Genomic DNA, 20,157 nt, shown 5'->3' with positions numbered 1-20,157 from the left:
TTACTTTCTCTCCCTTCAGTTGTGAATGATCTGGTGAATTGAAGGTCATCTTCTAGGCTCTCCATGTTCTGCGTTCCTGTTCTCTATAACACTGAATTCAACTTGGCGTTAGTCCTGACACTCTAAAGCATTGTTCCATATTTCTCTATTGAACAAGGGTGTTCTTTCATTATAGCTCTCTGTGTAAATTTGTTCTTCTCTTCTCCTTATTCTGTATGGTAAACCCAAGACTTGCCAGAAAGATAAAAGTACTTCCAGCTGGGCACGGTGGCTCACGCCTGTAATCCCAGCACTTTGGGAGGCCAAGGAGGGTGGATCACCTGAGGTCAGGAGTTCATGACCAGCCTGGCTAACATGGCAAAACCCTGTGTCTACTGAAAATACAAAAAATTAGCCAGGTGTGGTGGCGCGCACCTGTAATCCCAGCTACTCAGGAGGCTGAGGCAGGAGAATCACTTGAACCCGGGAGACGGAGGTTGCGGTGAGTTGAGATCGTGCCACTGCACCCCAACCTGGGCGACAGAGCAAGACTCTTGTCTCAAACAAAAAAAAAAAAAAAAGGCCAGGCGCGGTGGCACACACCTGTAATCCCAACACTTCAGGAGGCTGAGGCAGGTGGATCATGAGGTCAGGAGATTGAAACCATCCTGGCTAACATGGTGAAACCCTGTCTCTACTAAAAAAAAAAAAAAAATTAGCCGGGTGTGGTGGCACATGCCTGTAGTCCCAGCTATCCGGGAGGCTGAGGCAGGAGAAAGGCATGAACCCAGGAGGAGGAGCTTGCAGTGAGCCACGATCGCACCCCTGCACTCCAGCCTGGGTGACAGAGTGAGATTCCGTCTCCAAAAAAAGAAAAAAAGTAGTTCTATAATGGCTTTAAGAAAGTGCCCATCTTTGGAAATTATTGGACTTCTTAGCTAGAAAAGGCCTTGTAGAGAGCCCTGTTCAACATATTTCAGGAGCTCATAGCAAAAGCCATTACAAAAAAGCTCACTCATAAAACTGTCCAAGGAAAGTTAATGTTTTTGTCTTTGCTGTGGGCTATGTTTCTCAACTCCTGTGTATATGTGCATGTATGTGCAGGTGCGCATGTGTGCACACTTTCAAGTTGTGAGTCTGGTTTGACCCCGAACTTATGTGAATGTCAAGCATTTGCTTTTTGTATTTTATTTGGTTATATATAACCTTGCTCCTGTGGAATCAAGTAGCAGCCTTCTTTTTGACAAGTCCTGAGATCTGACTCAAGTCTCAGTATTGACAGTGTAAAGATACTACATTTATTGATTTTCTGCTCTGTGTACCAGTCCTTGTGAAGAATGAAGCCTGACATCCAATACAGGAGGAGGGGTATGAAACCCACCAGGAAGCTGTTTGAGATGAGCCCTGGCACAGGTGTGGGAGGATCATCAAACTGACATGTTTAGAGACCAAGGGTTCTGGTGATAGCAGTGCTACTGCCCCGGCTTGTAAAACAGCAGTAGGCCAGTGAAGAGGGGGCACAGATCCTGCGGTGTCCAGAGCTGATTGGAATCAGTAGACTCACCTGCTTTTGAAACTGTCAGTAAGGGCCGGGTGCGGTGGCTCACGCCTGTAATCCCAGCACTTTGGGAGGCCAAGGCAGGAGGATCACCTGAGGTCAGGAGTTTGAGACCAGCCTGGCCAACATGGCGAAACCCCATCTCTACTAAAAATATAAAAATCAGGCCAGGTGCGATGGCTCATGCCCTGTAATCCCAGCCTTTTGGGAAGCCAAGGCGGGCGATCACCTGAAGTCAAGAGTTTGAGACTAGCCTGACCAACATGGAGAAACTCTGTCTCCACTAAAAGTACAAAATTGGGCGTGGTAGCACATACCTGTAATTCCAGCCACTCGGGAAGCTGAGGCAGGAGATTTGCTTGAACACGAGAGGTGGAGGTTGTGGTGAGCCGAGATTGTGCCATTGTACTTCAGCCTGGGCAACAAGAGCAAGACTCCGTCTCAAAAAAAAAAAAAGAAAAGAAAAATCAGCCAAGAATGGTGGCAGGCGCCTGTAGTCCCAGCTAGTCAGGAGGCTGAGGCAGGAGAATCACTTGAACCTGGGAGGCAGAGGTTGCAGTGAGCCGAGATTGCACCACTGCACTCCAGCCTGGGCGGCAGAGCTTGACTCTGTCTCAAAAAACAAAAAACGAAAAAAAAGAAGAAACTGTTGGTTCATTTCTGTGCTCAGTGGGGTGGCTTTGTTTTTTTGGTCTCCTGAACAGATCTCCAGTCTATGTGCTGAAGAAGCAGCAGCCCAAGAGCAAACAGGTCAGGTGGAAGAGTGCCTCAAAGTCAACCTGCTCAAGATCAAAACAGAATTGTGTAAAAAGGTAAACACCGTCACCTTGTTTTCCTCACTTCATTTTCTTTTATTTTTCCTCTTCCTTTTAATGCTGTAGTCTGCCTACCTTGGTAATAAAACCAAAAATCTAAACCTTCTGCCCAGCACTCTTTTCTTGCTGTTCCTTCTTACCAAACTTTCATTTGGTCTTGACTGCTCGTCTCCTACAATGTGAATATTCTTTTCACATGTACTGATTACATGAATATGTCTCATCCCCATGACTAGATCGTTGTTTAAAGACACTGTGAGTGTACTACCAAACCTAAATGCCAGTAGCAATGTATCAATCAGTAAATGTTCCACATTTATAGAAATCAGTGAAACTAAAACTAGTTCATTTCAGAAATGTTATATAAAAGCATTTGTTAGCCAGGCGTGGTGGCTCATGCCTGTGATCCCAGCACTTTGGGAGGCCAAGGCAGCTGGATCATGAGGTCAAGAGATCGAGAACATCCTGACCAACATGGTGAAATCCCATCTTTACTAAAAATACAAAAATTAGCTGGGCATGGTGGCGCACGCCTGTAGTCCTAGGTACTCGGGAGGCTGAGGCAGGAGAATCACTTGAACCCAGGAGGCAGAGGTTACAGTGAGCTGAGATCGCACCACTTCACTCCAGCCTGGTGACAGAGTGAGACTCCATCTCAAAAAAAAATTTTTTTTGTCAAAATATGATCACTAAGCATACATTATCTTGCAAAATTGAAAATGAAATAATATACTTGATCTTTTTTAAAAAAGTAACTTTTTTCTTTTTTTTGAGATGGAGTCTCGCTCTGTTGCCCAGGCTGGAGTGTAGTGGTGCCATCTTGGCTCACTGCAAGCTCCACCTCCCAGGTTCATACCATTCTCCTGCCTCAGCCTCCCAAGTAGTTGGGACTACAGGCGCCCACCACCCCGTCTAATTTTTTTGTATTTTTAGTAGAGACGGGGTTTCACTGTGTTAACCAGGATGGTCTCGATCTCCTAACCTCGTGATCCACCTGCCTTGGCCTACCAAAGTGCTGGGATTACAGGCGTGAGCCACCACGTCTGGCCAAAATTAACCTTTTAAAAAAGAGTTTCATTGCTGTCATTATGGAATCATTGAGAATATTATGTGCGAATTTTTCATCTGTTAAAAATGTTCCTGATTCCACATTTCTGAGGAATGGTGGGAGTGGTCGAAAGCTAGATCCGTATATTTTCCTTTGCCTCCTTTATCATCACATGATCCCATGTAACTTTGGGGCGGATTTTAGAATATTGTTTGGCCTTTGGTTTTTGGTTTTGATTTCTCTCACTATTGTTTTATAGGAACTAGAGTCTTGTCTGGAGCATACTAACTTTTATTTATGGAAACATTTCTGGCCTATCTTTACCTCCCAACGTTCCATTATGTATAAATGGAGAATCTGCAGAGTTGATTTCAGTTCCATTGTGTTGATATTCCTCTCATTCAGGACATCTATAAACACAAATAAGAATTGCTCTTGTAGTAGATGTTATGCCCTGTCCATTCTGGTTTTTTTTTTTTTCTGAGGACAACGGTAAAGTAGAACATTTTAAATAAATATACCTTTATCTAATTGGAATTTTTTTGTTTTTGTTTGAGATAGGGTCTCACTCTGTCTCCCAGGATGGAGTGCAGTGGTACAGTCATAGCTCACTGAACCTCAAACTGGGCTCAAGTGATCCTGCCACCTCAACCTCCCAGGTGGCTAGGACTGCAGGGCACACGATTATGCCCAGCTAATTTTTTTTTTAATTTTCTATAGAGATGGGTGTCTTGCTTTGTTACCCACACAGGTCTCAAACTCCTACCTTGGCCTCCCAGAGTGCTGGGATTATAGGCATGAGCCACCACCCCAGTCCTGATTGAGAATTTTAATATAGCATATAACTCTGATTTTAAGATTTCACGTTTTTATATTTCTTAAAGTAACACAGTAATTGTATCACACCAATAAAAATATTAACATTTAGGTACTTTAAAACGATATGACATGACATATGGGAATGCCAAAAACCCAAATCTGATCTTATAGTCACTTACAGTCCCCTGCTTTTTTTAAACACACAGTTTTGTATCTCCGAAAGGTAGTTATTCATCTGCATTCTGTATATCATCACCACCTTGCAACCTGTCCCAGAGTGGTGTCTGTTGTTAGCCCTCAACTTTCCCCCCTTGCTTATTTGTATATGAAGTATTTACAGACAACAGATCTGATGCATTTCCCCTTCAAAAGCTCTGTCCGCAATGACCCTCCCTTTCCAGGAAGTTTTAAACATGCTGAAGGAAAGCAAAGCAGACATCTTTGTTGACCCGGTACTTCATACTGCTTGCGCCCTGGACATTAAACACCACTGTGCAGCCATCACCCCTGGCCGCGGGCGTCGTAAGTCTGTGTTCACTCTGATCCTGTCTGAACTCTCTTGGGAAGAGCAAAGATTCCCTATTAGACATCAGTTGCAGCTACTGTGGTCTGTAGTTGTAGCCCAGTCATAGACAACATTCCCTGGGGACCTGGGTGATGCCAAAACTAGGCCTTTATGCCATCATAAATTTAGGAATAAGCCTGCAAGTTTGAACTGACCTCGTCATGAGCAGAGCTAAAGATGTGATGAACAGGGAGAGTTGAGGTATTTGTTAGGGAAGCAGAAGTTAAAGTCATCATCATGGTCTTTTTCCCGGTGCCCAAACTAAAAGACAGCTTCATACACTTCCCCGGTGGCCACAGTGAACTCAGTAGACAGGTTCTATGTGAGGAGGGAGCCAAGGCAGGTGTGAAAGTTCTTTCTGAGCCACATATGCCCAATGAAATGAATAGAAGTTATTTGTTTTTATTTATTTTTTTGAGACAGAGTCTCACTCTGTCGCCCAGGCTGGAGTGTGGTAGCATGATCTCGGCTCACTGCAACCTCCGCCTCCTGGGTTCAAGTTATTTTCCCACCTTAACCTCCTGAGTAGCTGAGACTACAGGCACCCACCACTATGCCTGGCTCATTTTTGTATTTTTTTAGTAGAGACAGGGTTTTGCCATATTAGCCAGCCAGGCTGGTCTCAAACTCCTGACTTCAAATGATCCACCCACCTTGGCCTCCCAAAGTGCTGGGATTACAGGCATAAGCCACTATGCCCAGCCTGTTTTCGTTTTCATTTTTTGAAACAAGGTGTTACTATATTGTAGTCTCAAACTCCTGGGCTCAAGGGATCCTCCTGCCTCAGCTTCCCAAGTATCTGGGATTACAGGTGTTTGCCACCACACCTGGCTCTAAAAATAAGGAGGTTTTAAGAGAGGCTTTGGACGCCAACCCTGGAGATTACTTATCGTTTCTCTCCATTGTTGGATCCTGGGTCAAATTTCCTAGTATGTATTTAACTTTGTTGAGCCTACAGATCTGAATTCTCTGGTGGTTGTGTACCCTTTTCCCCATCTTTACAGAAACGTCTCTATTCTGTACAGTTTCAGGTTCTTCTTATTATTCGTTTCCTCCCACAGAAATGTCCTGTCTCATGGAAGCGCTGGAGGATAAGCGGGTGAGGTTACAACCCGAGTGCAAAAAGCGCCTCAATGACCGGATTGAAATGTGGAGTTATGCAGCAAAGGTAATGACCAAGAGAATCTCCTTTTTTACAAAAATAAAAAAATATGGAGCACTTCATCAATTTGCATGTCATCCTTGAGCAAAGGCCATGCTGCTCTCCTCGCTGTGGTTGTCCAGTCTCAGATATTGCACTGGTCTTGTCCTTATTGTGAGGCTAGCAATAAGTGTGTTTGAAAACTTGGTCAGTGTACTTTTAAAAATTCCTTGGCTGTCCATAAGCCTGGAGCCATCTCCCTGTACATCAGACTGTCTGCATGGCTTTGCCAAGGTCACTCCTTTCTCAGTTTGCCCACTGTTCACTTCTGAAAAGTGAGTCACCCAAAGAGAAAAGAGATGTCACGCCCATGGCAAAAGAAGGAAATCCAGACTCGCCTATCTTGAAGCTTATTTTTATCATTTTACAGTCTTCAGGAGAAAAATACATATGTGAGGCCAGTACTCATCTGGTCTGGAACATGGAGAGAAGGGGATGAAGAGGGACTGTAGGACACTCATGAATGTGTATGATACCCAGGGAGACTTGGGCTGGGGAAATTTTTCCTACAGAGGTTCAGCCTCAGTGAGAAGAATAACAGTTCTTCTCATGTATACATTGCTTTTTAGTTTATATAACATTTTGGTGGCCGGGCGCGGTGGCTCACGCCTGTAATCCCAGCACTTTGGGAGGCCGAGGCGGGCGGATCACAAGGTCAGGAGATCGAGACCACGGTGAAACCCCGTCTCTACTAAAAATACAAAAAATTAGCCGGGCGCGGTTGTGGGCGCCTGTAGTCCCAGCTACTCGGGAGGCTGAGGCAGGAGAATGGCGTGAACCAGGGAGGCGGAGCTTGCAGTGAGCCGAGATCGCGCCACTGCACTCCAGCCTGGGCGACAGAGCGAGACTCCGTCTCAAAAAAAAAAAAAAAAAAAAACATTTTGGTGGACATATTGCCTCATATGAACCTTGAAACCCTGTGAGGTGAGTAGAATGACTATTTCCTCACTTTACGTTGAAGGAAACTGACTTCAGAGGTCGTGACTTGCCCAGAGTCCCTCTGGTTTTTAGATCCATGCTTTTGTATCAACTCATATTGGGATAGACGTTTGTAGTGGCCTAAGATCAAGAGAGTAATCCCAGGACCACCCCTCCTTCCTGACCAATTTTATCACCCGTGTACTTCCAAGTCAAGGATAACAAGGCGAGAGGAACAATCAGAGAAAGTCTTCATCGCTCGACAGCAGGAAGGTACAAGGGAGGGCCCCTGTCTGTCACAGTAGTCAACACTCTCCTCACCCTTCTCCCAAGGGAAGAAAGTTGCCTTTGAAGCCGGTGGCTCAGGGAAGCGGCAGCAGGAGATGCTGCATTACTTCATTCTCCCTCATTGTATCCACTCCTTTGAGCTGTGTATTACTGCTTCAGAGTGACTCAGAGTAATTCACGGCTTGTTTTGTGTTGGCAACTATTGGAGCTCAAATCTCATTCATCTCACGCCTCCCTACTCTGTTCTGTGTACATGATATGAGCATAGAAATAGCCCAGACGCCTCTGAGCCACACTATCTCAGCAGCTGGGCTAGGATGCAAAAGAATGAGCGCATGTGCACCTGGGGACCCTTTCAGTCCGATTCTGCCATAGCAGGCTACCACTGAGGTCCGTTAGGGAAAGCATTGGAAAACTGAGGATGAAAACTAGCTGACATTAAATTATAAATGTCCACAAGTGGAGGACAGTTAAATATATTCTGTCAATATAAGTCTTGTTTGCAGTGCAGTGGTGCGAACATGGCTCACTGCAGCCTTGAACTCCTGGGCTAAAGTGATTGTCCTTGAATAGCTGGGACTACAGGTGCATGCCACCACACCCAGCTAATTTTGTAATTTTTTTGTGGAGACAAGGTCTTGGCTATGTTCTCTAGGCTGGTCTCGGCCTGCACATTGTTTTTGATGTGGGAAATGCTTATGATATAATGGTGAATGAAAAAAGTCAAAATACAGGCTGGGTCAGTGGCTCACACCTATAATCCCAGCACCTTGGGAGACTGAGGCAGGAGGATCACTTGAGCCCAGGAGTTCGAGACCAGCTTGGGCAACATAGGGAGTCCCCATCTCTACAAAAAAAAACAAACTTTTTTTTTTTTTTTTTGAGACGGTTTCTCGCCCTGTTGCCCAGGCTGGAGTCCAGTAGTGCAGTCTCGGCTCACTGCAACCTCTACCTCCCAGGTTCAAGTGACTCTCCTGCCTCAGCCTCCCCAGTAGCTAGAATTGCAGGCGAGAGCCACCATGCCCAGCTAATTTTTGTGTTTTTAGTAGAGACAGGGTTTCACCATGTTGGCCAGGCTGGTCTCAAACTCCTGACTTCGTGGTCCACCATCTCGGCCTCCCAAAGTGCTGGGATTACAGGTATAAGCCACCACACCTGGCCAAGAAAAATTTTTTAATTAGCCAGGCATGGTAGTGCACTTGTAGTCTCAGCTACTCAGGAGGCTGAGGTAGGAGGATCCCTTGAGCCCAAGAGTTTGAGTCTGTAGTGAGCTGTGATCACACCGCTGTGCGCCCACCTGGGCAATAGAGCGAGACCCCAACTCAGTGAAAAAAAAAAAAGCCAAAATATAGAATTTACAAATAATATAGAATTTACAAGACCAGGCACGGTGGCTCACGCCAGCACTTTGGGAGGCCAAGGCGGGCGGATCACAAGGTCAGGAGTTCGAGACCAGCCTGCCCAACATAGTGAAACCCCCCCCCCGTCTCTACTAAAAATACCAAAAAAATTAGCTGTGCATGGTGGTGTGTGCCTGTAGTCCCAGCTACTCGTGTGGGTGAAGGAGGAGAATCGCTTAAACCCGGGAGGCAGAGGTTGTGGTGAACTGACATGGTGCCACTGCACAATGCCTGGGTAACAGAATGAGACTCCATCTCAAAAAAAAAAAAAAATAGAATTTACAAAATACAGAATGTACAAAACAGTCTCAACTTTTCTCTTTATTTTTTAAAGAAAGGGAGCAAATGCAGTTAAAGAGCATAAATCAAAAGATAGAAGAACTCGTGGCCTTGTAGAAGTCATTTAACAGGCCGGGCGCGGTGGCTCACGCCTGTAATCCCAGCACTTTGGGAGGCTGAGGCCAGGCGGATCACGAGGTCAGGAGTTCGAGACCATCCTCGCTAACACGGTGAAACCCCGTCACTACTAAAACTACAAAAAAAGTTAGCCAGGCGTGGTGGTGGGCACCTGTAGTCCCAGCTACTCCGGAGGCTGAGGCAGGAGAATGGCATGAACCCGGGAGGCGGAGCTTGCAGTGAGCCGAGATGGCGCCACTGCACTCTGGCCTGGGCAACAGAGCGAGACTCCGTCTCCAGAAAAAAAAAAAAAAAGAAGTCATTTAACCATGCTCACCCCCGGGCACTGACTCTCCATCCAGAGTATGGGAGTGGTGAAATCTGCCTGCTAGGCTTGGTGTGAGGACTAAATGAGCGAGGGCAGGGGGAGCCCGGCACATCTTCAGTGTTGTGACGTTAGTGGTGATCACTGTGATGGAATCGTGGGTGACTGCACCATTTTGTCTCTTTCTGTAGTTCTAATTTTGTGCAGTAGACGTGTGTATAGTTTTATGATCAGGAAAAAGAGTTATAGCTCTGTGTTGATTTTTCTTGTCTCCTGCCCTCCCTCTCCAAAAGAAAAGACATAAATTAAACTAGGAACTGAGAGGGATAAGTTAGACCTAGCACTGTCACCAGCCCATTGCTCTCTCAGAGAATCACGTTGCCCTGTGTCATTCTAGGTGGCCCCAGCAGATGGCTTCTCTGATCTTGCCATGCAAGTAATGACATCTCCGTCTAAGAACTACATTCTCTCTGTGATCAGTGGGAGCATCTGTATATTGTTCCTGATTGGTCTGATGTGTGGACGGATCACCAAGCGAGTGACACGAGAGCTCAAGGACAGGTAGAGCCACCTTGACCACCAAAGGAACTACCTATCCAGTGCCCAGTTTGTACAGCCCTCTTGTATAGCATCCCCACTCACCTCACTCTTCTCAGAGGTGACACCAACCCCGTGTTAGAGCATCAGCAGGTGTCCACTGCGTTGTCCCGTCCAGCCTCCACTCATGTCCATGGTGTCCTCCTCCTCCTCACCGTTCGTGCAGCAGCAGCAGCTGGCCGCTGGGGTTACTGCCTTTGTTGGCAAACTTGGGTTTACCTGCCTGTAGACAAGTCTCTCTCATACCAACAGAACTTCCGGTACTTCCAGAACCAACTCACCTGACCTGCAACTCAAAGGCTTTTTTTAAGAAAACCACCAAAAAAAAAAAAAAAATTTTTAAAGAAAAAAATGTATATAGTAATGCATCTCCTCCAGGCTTGATTTGGGCAATGGGGTTATTTCTTTCCTATGACTGTGTAAAACAAAGACAGGACTTGGAGGGGAAGCACACCAGCCAGTGTGCCATGACTGAGGTGTCTCGTTCATCTCTCAGAAGCACCTTGGGGCCTTGCCAGGGCCATGGTCTTCACCGAGGAGTGGGTGGGCAGCCGTTCCCCAGGCTGTGTGGGGTCCTGCTTTCTTCTGCTGAGACAGTGACGCTTTGCAGTTTCTACCCTAATCAGCCACTGCTGGTCACAGCCCCACGGCCATGGGTATTTCTGTGGTCTCCTCACTTCGTTGAAGCAAAGCATGAGCCTCCCTAGACCAAGGGCAGCTGGGGAGGGGAAGGGACCGAAAGTTTGTGAAGTTGAACAATCCATCCATCTGCACTGAGAGGCTGGATCCCAAGTCCCGGGGCAGCAGGATCCCAGGAACCTTCCTCCTCCAGGGCAGCACAGGACTCAGCCGTGTCTGGACCGGCCCTGCTGAGGCTGCAGTCACTCCGGAAGCTCTGCGCTTCATCGGGAGGCGGGACTGTGGTGGGAGGGGTCCTTAAAGATGGGTGTGGGGAGCAGCAGGGCAGGAAGTGGGAGCCAGCGGTTTGACTCACTCTGCTTTATTTTTCAGGCTACAATACAGGTCAGAGACAATGGCTTATAAAGGTTTAGTGTGGTCTCAGGATGTGACAGGCAGTCCAGCCTGACCTTTCTGCACACTCCAGACAAACTTCCCAGACAAGCTCCTTTGTGCCTCCACGTGGAGAGGGTGTGGAAAGTTATCACATTAAAAGATGGAGGATTTGCTCTGTTTTTTTTCTTTTTGTCCGTTTGCTGCGTGTACCCACTCTGGTAGGCATTGGCTAAATGTTGTATTTTGGTGACTCATCAACCTTTGCAGAATATGGGCTTTATAAAAGCAATATTCTTGGCCATCCCGCCTCATTCCTCCAGTGTGGAGATGCCAAGTCTGGGGTATGAAAGGGAGGGGTCTGGACATCATAGTTCAGCCTGGCTGTCCTTTGGTTTAGTTTGGGGCATGAGATCACAGTGGCTGCACAAGAGAGCTGTGTGTACAGTAGGAGATATATTTATATAATATATATTTTATTAACCTGTTAGATGTCCACAAAGTATTATAAATCACGTGCCTAAAACTGTCCATGTAGACCAAGGCCCGCCCTCGGTGCCCCCGACTCCTGCCTCTGCTCTGCACGGTCCACGCACGCTGCAGGACCAGAGCGACACTCGTCTTCCCTTGAAGGGTGTTCAGTACAAGGCGTGTCAGTTTGTGGATCAGTTGATCCAAGTTACTCCTTGTCTAATCTGACTGACATATATTTGAATACTGTGGTTTTCTTTCTTTTTTTCTATTTTGCTGCCCTTCCTGGAGGCAGTGGGTTCCAGAAGCCAACTGATTGTCCCCCTGCCAAGTCACCAAGGGAAGCTGCTAAGCTGCTTAGTCCCTTCGGTCCTGCTCGTAGGGTCTTCCTGATTGTCCACAGCTGTCTGGGATGCTTCAGTCTCCTAAAACTGGAAACTCAGGGTGCGAGCAGCACACACTGTCTCCCGCCACTGCCAGCCAGACTGAGTGGCCCGAGAGTCTCTGCAGGTCCCCTGGGGGCTGGGGACCGCTGAGGCTTAATATCAAGAACCAGGAATGTCATGTACATGCAGGTGCCTACGGACGTGTCTGGTGTGGTTTGCAGGTAGGATGGATGTTCACTATTTGACCGGGTGGGGTATCCTTCCTCTCTGCAGTCTCCTTCCCAGTATGCGGAAACACCCTTAAAGTTCTAATTGTCTTGATATTTCTGTTCTTTCTGAATTGAGAGAAAATCCCATTCGTCGTCTGCAGATTTGGAAGTTTGATGAGGAATTTTGTTCTTGAAACATCTGTCATCTTTTTTTTTTTTTTTTTTTTTTTTTTTTTTTTTTGAGGTGGAGTATTGTTCTGTTGCCCAGGCTGTAGTGCAGTGGCGCGATCTCAGGTCACTGCAGTCTCCACCTCCTGGGTTCAAGCAATTCTCTGCCTCCGCCTCCTGAGTAACTGGTTTTCCAGGCAACCACCATCATGCCTGGCTAATTTTTGTATTTTTAGTAGAGACAGGTTTCACCATCTTGGCCAGGCTGGTCTTGAACTCCTGACCTCATGATCCACCCGCCTCAGCCTCCCAAAGTGCTGGGATTACAGGTGTGAGCCACCATGCCCAGCCGAAACATTTGTCATCATTATAAATGGTCAGAATAGAAAAGATAGCTCTGCCAGTATCTTCAATTGCTTATTACAAGAATTTCTTTCATCATCCTAGTTGGAGCATTTTCCAGTGACTGGCTCTTGAGAGCCCCAGGCAGGGCCCTGAGCAAGTGTTTCTAAGTTCCACGGCCAGTGAAGTCTGCACTGGCCGTACTCATTAAGTCCCTCATTTGACAAAACAAAACAGGGCCTGGGACACCCCGGTCCCTGGCCTCATAGGTCAATCAGCTGGCTGAGAAATGGTCAAGAAGAGTAACAGTGACCCTTCTGTGGATGCGAGTGGATGATGGACTCTGGCCTGTGTCTATTCTCCTGATGTGCAGCCCACCAACAGTAATAGAAGTAGAGAGTAGGGGGTTTTGCCAAGGCTAAGGCTTCAGGTACTTGCTAACAGTTACAGCAACTGTGTCACTGTCATCTGGACTTACCAGTTCATGCCAGTGTCTCTGTGACTCTTATGCATAGTGTGCCCCACAGCCCTCTGGAGGCACCTGGAGCCCGGGCTGCCAGGCTGGAGGCTCTGGAGTACTGAAGGTGAGCTGTCTGGGCAAACTATTAAGAACAAGACAAACTGTTCCCAGTGGAGCTTCTCCCACAGACGGGAGCTCTGTGAGGCCTTCACCTGGGTACCTGCTGGACTTCTGCTGCTGTTGCTGCTGTCCCTAGACGAGCCTGTTAGCAAGAAGTGCCAGCAGGGGAGCCATGCACTCCATAGGCTTGGGATCACCCCCGGGAAAGCGATCTTCCCCGGGCTACCAGCCCCAGTTCTGAGCCAGTGCATCCTTGGAAGCTAGGTGAATTCTAGGGTGGCTGGTGAGCTAGTATTGAGTGAGCAGGTATTGACTTGAACACACTGCAGGCCTTTGGCTGTCTTGTGCTGTCCTTACTCTTCTTGGGAACAGTGAGTCACTCAGCTGGCTGGGGTGGGGATGCATCCTGGTGAAGAGACAGCTTTCCCTGAATATGCTACAGAAAGTTACTGTCAAATTTTGTTTCTGTTACCTGAGATCAACTAACAGAAGAATCCAGTGGTGAGGGTGTCTACATTCATGTTTTATGTTTTATCAAGGCAGATTGGAAAGGGAATTATGTGGCTGACTTCCCTTGGCCTTCCCAAGAGAAGATTCTCTTCTTATGTCAGTGTGGCTTCTGGAAGTGTCTCCTATCCTCCCAACCTCCAGGCCTGTGGTGCGACTTCTGCCCTGAAGTTCCTACTACAGTGAGTCATCTGGGGAGAGGAGGTTGCTTCACTGAAAAGAGGCCTTCCCTTCCCATTTCCTCCCCTGCCACAGAACATACTCCAAGTCAGAACTTAATCTAAGGAGAAGGAAGCTGGACCAGGAAACTTGGAAGTCAACCAGCCCGGCCTGGCACAATCAGCCTAAATTTTGGCCATAATGGCTTTTTTTTTTTTTTTTTTTTTTTTTTGAGACAGAGTCTCGCTCTGTCGCCAGGCTAGAGTGCTGTGGCGCGATCTCAGCTCACTGAATCCTCGTACTCCCTGGTTCAAGCCATTTTCCTGCCTCAGCCTCCTCAGTAGCTGGGATTACAGGCGTGCACCACCACGCCCAGCTAATTTTTGTATTTTTAGTTGAGACAGAGTTTTACCATGTTGGCCAGGATGGTCTCTATCTCCCGACCTCGTGATCCGCCCACCTCGGCCTCCCAAAGTGCTGGGATTACAGGCGTGAGCCACCGCGCCCAGGCTTTTTTTTTTTTTTTTTTTTTTTTTTTGAGACAGAGTTTCACTCTTGTTGCCCAGGCTGAAGTGCAGTGGCGCAATCTTGGCTCACTGCAACTTCTGCCTCCTAGATTCAAGTGATTCTCCTGCCTCAGCCTCCCAAGTAGCTGGGATTGCAGGCACGGACCCCCATGCCCGGCTAATTTTTTTTCATTTTTAGTAGAGACGGGGTTTCACCATGTTGGCCACGCTGGTTTCGAACTCCTGACCACATGTGGTCACCCACCTTGGCCTCAATTATGTGCATTTTGGTATATTTACTTGTATTTCAACATCTTGCAAGTTTGAAAAACCTGAAAAATCAGAATCCTTCCTTTTAATTCTCACCATTTGGGCAGCACCTAAGTGGTTTTGTAAAATGCAGCATCTGGTGCTGTGGGACTCTCTCGGGCCTTGAGGGACACTTCCTTCCTCCACGCTCGCCTCCTCTCTGCTAGGCTTCGTTTCCCAGAGGGCCTGGGGCCGGGTCTGAGGTTCTTGCCTACCTTCCCTCCCATTGGTCTTTGGTTGCTCATCTCTCTATCTGCACCCTTATTGGCCCTTCCTCCGCAGACTTCAGATAACAGACAAGTCATTAGCAAACCAGACTGAATCTTCAGGGTGAAGAGCTCCCCAAAGCCATCTGGTGAGATCCCCGGGGACTATTTGTCACCTGGATCACAAAGATGGGACTGTCTGCTCAGGCTGATGGTGACAGGATCCTGACCGGTGGTCCTCTCCCATTCCTTCTGCTCTACCATGACACATGTATAGGTCACTGTGCTGTGTGCAGTGGAGAAATCTCCCTGGGCCAGGAGAAAGTTCAGACAGTGCCTCTAGATTGTGTTTTGCCTTCCCCAGTGTAGAGTTGACATCTGGACCCCAGAGCCCAGCAGGGCTTTCTGTCAGACATGCTAGGGTGGTGGAAACAGGCCCTCCAGGTCCCCCTGCAGTGTGCTGGCTGGAGGCCCCCGGAAAGCCAGCAGCAGAAGAGCTTCCTGGGCGGCTTCCCCCAGGACAGTGTTCCCAAGCCAGTCCAGCCAGAAAACAGACTGTACAGCAAATGCTGTGTAAGATCTTAGGCCTTTCACTTTTTTTGTTTTGTTTTGTTTTTGAAAGAAAGAAAGAAAAAAAGTACAATTAACAAGCCTCTTTTGTAAATGGGTTTCCTTTCTGTGTATAAAATCCTGGTGGTCCCTTGTTTTTACATGTTCATGCTGTGTAATTTTGAGATGTTACTGAGATATGTTCTGAACATAATGTGCATTTTTTTCTGTACAGATGAAATGGGAGAATTTAATAAAGAGTTTGCAGGTTTTTACTTGTTAAATCTTCTCTGTGGTGACTGGGAGGAACCTCAACCACCTCTCTGCTAGTGGGAGCAGTGGCCTTGAACTTGCCAACCGATGCTCACAAACCTTGCTGATCAGGTCTTTAGTTATTGACCAGTTAGGTCCAGCAGAGTAGGACTCAAGGAATTATAGAGGACTGGGGACTTTGATGCCCTTGGTTTCTGTATGCTAGTGGCAGAGCTGGAAGTCACATCTGGGATTTTCTGACTCTTGAGCCAATGTGTCCAGAATTATTCATTCTACTGAGGTGTTTAAGCCCACATCATGAGGCTCTGTCCTGGGGAGAGCAGAACCTGGCAGCTCTGTGTACAGATCTGACACGTGGGTGGCTGGTCCTGAGAGGCGCCTGGTCTTCAGTAGCCACCCTTCCCCATTACCCCCTTGTCAGTCCTCTCCCTCACATTCCAGCAGCCCAGTCCCTGGGTGAGTAGCCTTTACCAGACCTCCTCCCTGAGCCTTCTGCTGCTTCCGCTCTTGGCAAAGTGAATTTGCGTCTGCGTGTTAAAAATGAATGGCTTCAGGAATTTGCATGGTAGCAGGGGTTTCTTAAAGTAGTAATATCCATACTATGATTTGAGGAATGAGATGTGCTGCAAGAGGAGGCAGTTACTTGGGACCCAGGGTTTGTTCTCAGAACTCATGCCCATCATAGGCAGCTGTCACCTAGGAGACTGTGAGCCTGGACATAGAGGAGAGGCTGCGAAAAGGTGAAGGGTAGAGGAGGAAGGAGGAGGGACTTGGGGTCCTTGTGAGTCGTCTCTGCAGATCTTGCTCTGTCTAGGGAGCCCAAGGCAGCCATCAGTCTCTGCATGTGGGGAGCCTGTCCGTGAGTGTCGTGAGAGGCTGCCTGCTTTGATCTAAGCTTAGGAAGGTGGGGTCCATGGTTCAGGCTCCTTGTCACCAGTGCACCCTACAAGGGAAATTTTGGTTCACCTACCCCAGCACCACTCTGCCCCATAAGTGGACTCCACAGCCCCAAAGGCCCTAAGGCCCTGGCGGTGATGGAGACAGCTGCCCAGCTGAAGCCTTAGTAGTCTGAATGTATTGCCCCCACCCACCCTCACATTTTATGTGTGAAAATATTTCTGGTAAAAGAGTCCTTGGCCAACGTAATCCTCAGAGGCATCTGGCATTTGTCCTCAAAAGGGGCTAGGAATTAAAGAGTTTTAGCCAAAATGAGGAGAACCTTAGACATCCAACTCTCACTTGATGAAAAAGTGAAGTGCAGAGAGGGGAGGCCCTTCTCAGCTGGTCAGCAGTGCCCAGGAACGCCTACCCCACCCGGCACTGTCCCTCTTACTGGCCAGATTAGCCTGGGGACCTGAATGACCAAACTAAAACCCCAGCTTCCATCAGGTTGCAGGAGAAGATAGGAACATCCCCAACCCAGGATGCTGCCGACTCCTCAGACAGGCCTTCCCTGGGAGCTCTTGGCGTCGGCCCTAAATCCCCACCTCACTTACCCACAACAGCCCACAGCACAACAGTGTCTTGTCAAACACCCTGTACTTGGGGAGACACCTGGCCGATGTGGAAGAGAAAAGCTGGGAGGAGAGGGGCAACAGAGGCAGCAGACTAGGAGGAACCTGGCTCAAATGAGGAGGTAGAGGCTGGAGCACAGGCAGCTCTTCTGAGGACTAGGCAGTTGCTAGGGCTTGGCTGTCATACTCCAGGTCCCTGGCAGGAGTATGCTTTCTCCTGCCCGGGTCTTGGAACCGGGGACTGCTCCTTGATCCATTTGGCTGGGAGACCCCTTAGGGTGGGCCGAATAGCAGCGATTTCTCCAGAGAGCAATCAGATCAGGCCACAGAACTGAGCGGTATCCAACAGCCCTAGGTAGCAGTAGGTGACAGCAGTGAAGGTCTATTCAGGTTTCACTGCAGGGCACACAGGCCCAGGTGAAAGGTTGGGCTGACCTCTGACATTGTGTTTCCATGGGCTTTTCCTGTCTGCCACTGCCACCTCCCAAAGAGCAAGTTCTCACTTATTCTCCGGGAGGTTCTAGTATCCCCATTTCGTAGATGGAAAAGTTAGGCTTAAATTCTGTAAGGACAGCAGTGGTTTTCTTTTCTGTTCACTCTGTAGCCTCAGAACTGGGTGTAATAGGTAGGCGGGTGGATCTGAGGCCCAGAGAAGGTAAAGGACTCACCCAAGGGGCCCCAGAGAGTTGAAGACAGAACCACAGACTGGGTCTAATACTTTCCCAGATTTTTTTGTTTGTTTGTTTTTTGAGACAGAGTCTCACTTTGTTGCCCAGGCTGGAATATGGTGGTGCAATCTCAGCTCATTGCAACCTCCACCTCCCAGGCTCAAGTGATTCTCCTGCCTCAGCCTCCTGAGCTGGGATTACAGGCATATGCCACCATGCCCGGCTAATTTTTGTATTTTTGGTAGAGATGGGGTTTCTCCATGTTGGCCAGTTTGGTCTTGAACTCCTGACCTCAAGTGAACCACCTGCCTTGGCCTCCCAAAGTGCTAGAATTACTGGTTTCTTTTTCTTTTTTTTTTTTTTTTTTGAGACAGGGTTTTACTCTGTCGCCCAGGCTGGAGTGCAATAACGTGATCTCAGCTCACTGCAACCTCCGCCTTCTGGATTCTAGCGATTCTTGTGCCTCAGCCTCTCGAGTAGCTGGGATTACAGGTACCCGCCACCATTCCTGGGTAATTTTTATATTTTTAGTAGAGATGGGGTTTTGCCATGTTGGCCAGGCTGGTCTTGAACTCCTGACCTCAGGTGATCCTCCTTCCTCAGCCTCCCAAAGTGCTGAGATTACAGGCGTGAGCCACCTCGCCCTGCCTGTGAATTTCTTAAGATGGAGATTTACAAAAGAAAATGGAAGCCAGAGGCGAGGTTTTTGTTTAAGTGAGTTGCAGACGCAACAGTAACTCAAGGGTCAGGATTGTAGACAGGAGTGCTGACAGCCTGCAGCCACTTGAATTTGCCAACTCTGGCCAGAGGCTGAGGATCCAGGTTTTTTATGTTTTTATAGTCGCACCAGCTGCAGTGACAAAATTTGGAGGCTTGAATGGCCTCAAATAGATGGCTAGGTCTCAAGCCATCTGGTGAAAGCTGAATGTACAAGATGCGAACTCAAAACACTAAGCCTAGACCTCTCTAAAGCAGAGCAGAATTTTGCAGAGTCACAGTGCTGAGTAGATAGTTTTCAAGATATCTCAAAAGGAGGGAACCTGGGGAATACTACGGGATTTCAGTTGAAAGACTTGGAGAGCTAGGCCCTCAGAACAGAGGCAAGTGAAGTAGACAGAACCCTATCAACACTACATCCCATAGACCTCAAACTAATGAACACAGAAGGAATTACAGAATTAGAAAATCACCATTTGATAACCACCATAGTAAAATTGTCTCAAGCAAGTTGCATCAGTGGATAATAAAACTAGTGAGGCTGGGTGTGGTGGTTTATGCCTGTAATCCCAGCACTTTGGGAGGCCAAGGCAGGCGAATCACTTGAGGTCAGGAGTTCAACCAGCCTAGCCAACATGGTAAAACCCCATCTCTGCTAAAAATACAAAAATTAGCCAGGTGTCGTGGTGCACGCCTATAATCCCAGCTACTCAGGAGACTGAGGCAAGAGAGTCGCTTGAACGCAGGAGGCGGAAGTTGCAGTGAGCCGAGATCATGCCACTGCACTCCAGCCTAGGTGACAGAGTGAGACCCCGTTTCAATAAAAAAAATAAAAATAAAGATATCAGTTGATGTAACTATACTATATCAGACAAAGTAGACTTTAAGACCAGAAAACATTATTAGAGATAAAGATGTACACTTAATTATATAAAGGAGTCAATCCATCAGAAAGACATAGACCAAACCATGTCAACAATTGTATTGTAAATGGTCTAAACGCCTTTATATGGTTTGGCTCTGTATCTCCACCCAAATCTCATGTCTAATTGTATTCCCCATTATTGGAGGAGAGGTCAGCGGGGAGGTGATTGGATCATGAGGGCGGACTTCCCCTTGCTGTCCTCGTGATGGTGAGTTCTCACAAAATGTGGTTGTTTAAAAGCATCTAACTCTTCTCCCTTCTCTGTCTCCTGCTCTGCCATGGAAGATTTGCCTGCTTCCCCTTCACCTTCCCCCATGATTGTAAGTTTCCTGAGGCTTCCCCAGCCATGCTTCCTGTATAGCCTGCAGAACTGTGAGTCAATTAAACCTCTTTTCTTCATAAATTACCCAGTCTCAGGTAGTTCCTATAGCAATGCAAGGACAGACTAATACTTCAAATAAAAGATTGGATTTTTTAAAATAAAACACCAGCCTGGGCAACATAGCAAGACCCCCTTCCCCATCTCTACCAAAAAAAAAAAAAAAACTTTTTAAATTGGGCGTGGTAGTTTGCGCCTGTAGTCCCAGCTACTCAGGAAGCTGAAGCAGAGGATCACTGGAGCCCTGGAGGTTGAGGCTACAGTGTTCCTTGGTCGCACTGCCCTCCAGCCTCGGTGACAGTGAAAGCTTGTCTTAGTCAATCAATAATTAAGAAAAAAACCCCACAACCTGGGCAATATGGAGAAACC

At 47.6% G+C, this 20,157-nt stretch overlaps 1 protein-coding gene across 1 annotated transcript in view; it reads left to right on the top strand.

The window, feature by feature from the left end:
* The window catches only part of LOC105491285 (golgi glycoprotein 1), a 162,981-nt gene extending 147,385 nt beyond the window's left edge, over positions 1-15,596 (top strand). Inside the window, exons 23-27 of the mRNA XM_071084938.1 lie at positions 2,242-2,349; positions 4,621-4,741; positions 5,846-5,952; positions 9,710-9,873; positions 10,921-15,596. Coding sequence (XP_070941039.1) covers positions 2,242-2,349; positions 4,621-4,741; positions 5,846-5,952; positions 9,710-9,873; positions 10,921-10,996 — 576 coding nt within the window. The 3' untranslated portion in view covers positions 10,997-15,596. The remainder of the gene's footprint in view (positions 1-2,241; positions 2,350-4,620; positions 4,742-5,845; positions 5,953-9,709; positions 9,874-10,920) is intronic.
* The last annotated feature ends 4,561 nt before the right edge of the window (positions 15,597-20,157 follow it).

The sequence above is a fragment of the Macaca nemestrina genome, chromosome 18 (genome assembly GCF_043159975.1).
Source record: "Macaca nemestrina isolate mMacNem1 chromosome 18, mMacNem.hap1, whole genome shotgun sequence".
Lineage (NCBI taxonomy): Eukaryota > Metazoa > Chordata > Mammalia > Primates > Cercopithecidae > Macaca > Macaca nemestrina.
Note: the sequence above shows the minus strand (reverse complement) of the source record. Positions and strands in the feature narration are given on the sequence as shown.